Source organism: Arachis hypogaea, chromosome 7, assembly GCF_003086295.3.
Source record: "Arachis hypogaea cultivar Tifrunner chromosome 7, arahy.Tifrunner.gnm2.J5K5, whole genome shotgun sequence".
Classification (NCBI taxonomy): Eukaryota; Viridiplantae; Streptophyta; class Magnoliopsida; order Fabales; family Fabaceae; genus Arachis; species Arachis hypogaea.
In genome coordinates this window covers 13,423,530-13,429,392 of record NC_092042.1, presented here as the reverse complement: position 1 = coordinate 13,429,392, position 5,863 = coordinate 13,423,530, and the positions used below count along the sequence as shown (strand labels likewise).

General features: G+C 31.6%; 1 protein-coding gene across 1 annotated transcript; it reads right to left on the bottom strand.

The window, feature by feature from the left end:
- Positions 1–940: 940 nt before the first annotated feature.
- LOC112702534 (HMG-Y-related protein B) lies at positions 941–2,599 on the bottom strand. Its single transcript, XM_025753611.2, has 2 exons — positions 2,112–2,599; positions 941–1,701 (listed from the first exon to the last, which is right to left on the bottom strand). Exons 1-2 carry the CDS (start codon positions 2,160–2,162, stop codon positions 1,207–1,209), a joined length of 546 nt encoding a protein of 181 aa, XP_025609396.1. The 5' UTR covers positions 2,163–2,599; the 3' UTR covers positions 941–1,206.
- Between the last annotated feature and the right edge of the window lie 3,264 nt (positions 2,600–5,863).

The following is a 5,863-nucleotide window of genomic DNA, read 5'->3' as shown; positions in this document are numbered from 1 at the left end:
CAAGTATAGAATTATAGATACTATAACTTTTAAAAAATAATCTTCTAAAAATTAACTTATATAAGCTACTTTTAAAAAGTAAGAATTTTACTAAATCAAGTCTAAATAACCTTAAACAACAAAAACCCAAGTAATTTGTCACGTTTAGAATTTGATAGTCATAAATCATAATTTAATGCATCTATAGTTCTATTACTTCTATATATGTGGTAATGACTGTCAATTATGTACTCTGATTTATTCCTCATTCCATTATCTAAAGACATTCAATTAAGATTTTAGAATTAGAATTATGACTATATCATATTTTCTAAACTGACATATCATGTAATCGTGCATAATGAAATAGGTATCATAACCTGATATGAAAATTAAAATGTAGTAAAACACAAATCACTTCTTTCTATTGAATCCCAAATACATTTACCCTTTTCATTTCATGAATTCAATTTGATTCCAATTGTGACAAAACTCCTTAGAGACCACATAAATATCTTAATTTCCACCAACACAAAGTGTGCCAACATCTACCAACATGATTACCTGAGAGGACGAAAAGTCAACACAATACGATTAACTTAAAATGGTTAAACCAAACTAGGAAAGCCACTTCACAAAATATAAGAAATTTTAGTGACACACTTCATAACTGCGACAACTCATACCCAGGTCTTATCAAAGGGGAACAGAAAACAAATAGAGGAATATAACTGTACAACTATTCTGCGCCGTACGAGGTTATACATTCAAATTTCTTACATCATTCTTCATTGAGATCCTTTCTTTTCCCTTATCCTAGATACAGTGCCACGTTGACTCAATTAGGGGTTAACATTGCATTGACCATTGAAACTTAATAAAATCTGAAACAACACCATTTCCTTTTCTTTTCAACAATAATATGAATTTCTAAGTTAAAAGAAACTTAAGAGAACACAGCTACGAGAAAAACCAAATCATCATCATAATCAGCTCAAGTCACTGTCCCTCTTCTTTTGATAATTAGGATAAGAGAAAAGATAATAAAAAAGAAAAACAAAGCCTCATCATCATAATCTAACTACCACTACACAATTTTACAAGGCAGTAACAAAGAACACAAGATTCTAGACATCACACACACCCCCGCCCACTACTACAAAGACCAATCTATCAAAGCATGATTTTTTCTTCTTTCTTGACCACCCAAAAGAACTTATATTCTCTCTATATCTCAACACTCACTTCTGTCAATTGAGGCTTCACCTTTGGAGGCCTACCCCTACCCCTAGGGGTAGAAGGAGCACTCAACGGCGACGGTGGAGGCGGCGCCGCTGTCCGGGGAATCTTCTTAGGCCTTCCTCTAGGCCTACCACTTCCACCTGAAGGCTTTGCTTTCGGTGACTTTGGTGGTGCATTTGGATCCTTTGGTGGCCTTCCCCTTGGCCTTGGGGATGACAAAACAGTTCCCGGAGGAAGTGGCTCCTTTGCCTTCGGCGGCCTTCCACGGCCTCTTTTTGGTGGCGGACTACCATCAGGTTTCATGTAGTTGTTCTTCAAGAACACAAGCTCCCCACTGTCTTTCATCTTGTTGAGGTGGTGATTGAGGAGTGTTGTGTGTCCCTCTGGTAATTCTCCATAAGTGGACTCTATGTACCTCGATATGGCTGATTTGTTGGATCCATTTGGTTCATTGAGTCCGTCCAATGCCTCCATTATCATCTACAACAAGAACCATACCATGATCAGTAACAGCTACACCCAGATGGAATAATCAGTTTGTATCTTCAAAAATGGAATCTTTTTCAGTAATAGATCTTGCCTACTGTAGAAACCATAGATTATTTTACTGGGTTTCCAAGTTTGGGTAAAATTCGTTACAGAGAGGGAGGAAAAATGGATTTTTTTTAAAAAATTGAATTACCCAAAAACCCTAATTCCTTTCCCTTTCTCTTCCTAAAAATGTTTAAATTTTCAGCTAACTGAACAAAATCTAACACCAAGGTCAGTGCAAATGTCAGATCCAAAATAAAAATTCCAACTTTATTATAAAACTATTCGAGTTTTTTTTTTTTTTTTTGAACAAAAGGTAAAAAGTAAATCTTGATTTTTGGAGTATGAATTGAATTTACCTCAGGATAAGGAGGAAGTGATGGAGGCTTATTAACCTCTTCGGTTGCCATTGAAGTTGTTTGTTTGCTGATGAATGAAGAATCTATGAAAGCTTTTTGTGCAGTTCACTCACGCTCACAACAAGGCCTTAAAACTGCAAATTCTAAACAGAGGAAGTTCTCAAAAAAAAAAAACCGAAAATTTTCAGGAAAGTGTTTTGATATGGGTGACACTGCAGTGATCTGAGGATTGAATTTAAAGGAAAAAAAATAAATTTTAAATTGGGAAAAATTTAATTTAAACAAAAAATAATGCTACCCTTCCTTTTTTATTTTTTCAATCTTCTATTGTTCGTTCATCTATCGAGAATATGGACGGCCAGGAATCACCGAAGTGAAGGTAATCTAACGGTGGAGGTTTTTTGTGAAGAAGGTAACTTGGATCAATGACGTGGCATATGTTGTGCTAGTTCATAGGAATTTTTTAAGGTAAGGTAGGGGTGTTGTCTGGGCGAGGATCAATTAATGAAGAAAAAGGTCAGAACTCACAAGGATCGATGACGTGGCAGGTGTGTGCGTTGGAGTCACGGAAACTTTTGGTTGGTACACTCTTGTCTTTTCTTTCCATGTAGCTTTTGAATGAGAATGAATTCTTTCTATTGCGAAAAAAAAAAAATTTGAAGAGTAAGGTGTGATTTTTAATTTTTTAAATATTTTTTATTTATAAAATTAATGATAAAAAATAATATTTTTTTAATTATTAAAATAAATTGAGAAGATTTATTTCTATTTTAAATGAGAGTCTTAATTTTTTAGGGTGTTTTTTTTTTCTTTAATAAGTTTGTTTATTATTTTATTTGAATTTTGCTAACTTATGTTTTAAGACCATATTAAATATCATAAAAAAAATATATTTGACTATAATTATTAAAATTTAATTATTTTTATATTTTTAAATTTTTATTAATATTAACACGTACTTTTAACATATATATTAACTAAATTTATTTATTTTTTAAAAAAACTGAATATATCTATTTGGATTTTGGAAATGGAATCACTAAAGAATTTTGAGAGATTATTTTTAAAATACAAAAAAAAATTATTATGTATAAAATAATTTTGGATACAATATTATTTTTGTTTTTAATATTTGAATAACCCTAATTTTATTTTTAACATTTGACTTTTTATAAATATTTTATTTTATTTATATTTATCTTTTGATAAAAATTAAAATAATTTTTCAAAAATATATTTTTGTCTCGTATTATTTTTTTTATTACTCTTTTACCACTTTTATGCTTCGTTTGGAAAGAAGAAAAAATAAGAGAAATTTTTTTTTAAAAAAATTGAAAAAAAAAGAGAAAGTTATATTTTCTTTTCTATTATTGGAATGAAGAGAAAAAAATAACTAATATATAAAATGAGATATTTATTCTTTTCATAAAATAAAATATAACTGTTTATATTTATTTATTTTTATTGGTATTTTTAAATATTATAACAAATTATAAATGTATATATCGATATAATTAATAAATATAATGTTTAAGGAAAAAATTATTTTGTGATAATTTATGAAAATTATTAAAACTAATTTTATAATAATAACAATATATAATCAAGGTTACTATTGGAAAAATACAAAAAAAAACCACGCACTTTAAAAACACTCCTTTTTACTATAAATTTTACAATGATGATTTGGTTGCCTATTTTTTTTACCTCTACCACATCCTTCTTCTACTGTTTATCCATAATAATGACTACTCTATTTTTATTATTTACCTTTTCTGTATACTAAATCTTAAACCCTGAAGTATATAACTCCATTGCCTTCATCCCTACCCATCTCGTTTCTTGCAGGCGCATTATGTTAATCTTTTTCTTTGTTATAGTATTTACCACTTTCATAGACTTTTTTATTAGTGTGCCTATATTTCATGTCTCAAATAGAAGAGTAGGCCATATCTCCAAAGCCATATCTCCAACATAAGAGTAAAATATTAACCCTAATAATATCACTCCTCATTCCCTTGTATCATATTCATATAAATATCACACCACTTTAAAGATAAAAAAGAGAAAATGGGGGATATTCATTTCCTCAAGAAGAGAGGAAAGAAAAGCAAACATGTCGCAACTCCATTCCAGATCCATCATCGCCGTGTCATTCCAGATTCATCAACGCCATGCTATTCCGAACCCATCATATGTTCCTGTACCGTTCCGAATCCACTGTGTCCGCTTTCCTTTTTGTTTTGCTCTATTTGTCCTCTCTCTTTTTTATATTTTTCTCTTCTTTTTTTTTATTGCACTTATTATGGTTTTCTCTTATATGCATTCTATTCTTTTTTCTAAGGAGAACCCACCCAAAATGACATAATTTTGGGGACAAGTTACATAAATAAATCATTTAGAGATCAAATTTACGCAAATGTAACTTTCGTAAACATGTTACATTCTTGTCCTAAACCAACTCTATGTAAATTGCTGTACCCTACCACGATTTACTATTTACACATAATCTGCTATAGGGTATCACAGATTACACTCAAAATATAAAATCATAATCTGCTACACCCTATCGCGGATTATAAATAAAAAATGCAAGGTGATGGAATTGCTAGAACTTGCGAAGGGGGTTGAATCAAGTTAACTCATAAATAAAGTTCTTATGCTCTATTTTTGCGGAAGCTAATTATGCAGGAGATTTTTCACGTTTTGTCTCTAAAACCAGATAAAACACAGAGAATGGAAGAAGAGAATGAGACCAGCATGTATCCTAGTTCGATTTTCAAGTGCCATAAAACCTACATCCAGTCTCCACCATAACTATGGTGGAATTTTCACTATAATCAAACTGATTATAAACACCAAGACTAATGAATTACAACCTAATTTATCTAGTATCTTTCACTAAGCTTTCTACCCCAAAGCCTAACTACCCAAGTGTTGTCCCAACTTGAAAGGAGAACCTAACTAGATTCAGATACACCAAGTGCTATCCTAACTTGGCAAGGGGAACTAATCCTAGCTCAACAAACACAAATACACAGAAATAATTTTTTGGCTTTTTCATGCATCTCTCTTGCCTCTTCTCTCATGAATTTTTCAACTCACATTCATAAGCCTTTTTTTCAAATACAGAAAGATGACATTAGATAACCATAACAAAGAAAATTTGGAATGAAGCACAAATTGAAGGGAAAAAGATTCAGCTCAAGTGTTTTGAGATGATACTCTTATATCACTCTATTTTCCTTGTCTTTCAATGTTGAAGTGAGGCCATCTTTATAGATGTAGCTTGCTCTTCCAATTCTTCTAATTGCCTCTTCCAATTCCTTGTACCTTCTTCCCGTTGAAGCTGTCTCCATTGGCATGCAATGCTTTTTCCATTATGCTCCACTTACTTTGTTGTCTGAGGAGTCACTGCCTTCTTTGGCATGCACAGTATTTCCATTTTCATGCCATACCAACTGTTATCCATAGCTTTGTGTAAGAACCGCAATTAATCGAACTGATTAATTAAGTGGTTATATTGCCCAAATTTGATTCTGAAAAATTAGACTAAGAATTTGGTGTTTTAAACATCATTTTTGGGCTCAGTGGGCCTGTCCGAGTCAGAAAATGTGTTTTCTGTGAAAAACTGTGAAAAATCGTAAATCGGCAGTTGAATCAGTTGAACCGGTTTAAGTCTGCCCGGTGCTACGCAAGAAAAAGTTGAAAGAGTCAAAAACCTTATAAAAACATTAGAAACAGAAAACCGG

Bases quoted from the DNA above. Each gene is read 5' to 3' on its own strand.
- LOC112702534 (XM_025753611.2), bottom strand. From the start codon at position 2,162: ATGGCAACCGAAGAGGTTAATAAGCCTCCATCACTTCCTCCTTATCCT. The intron at 1,702-2,111 runs GTAAATTCAATT...TTCTTGTTGTAG, and splicing joins CACTTCCTCCTTATCCTGAG to ATGATAATGGAGGCATTGGA.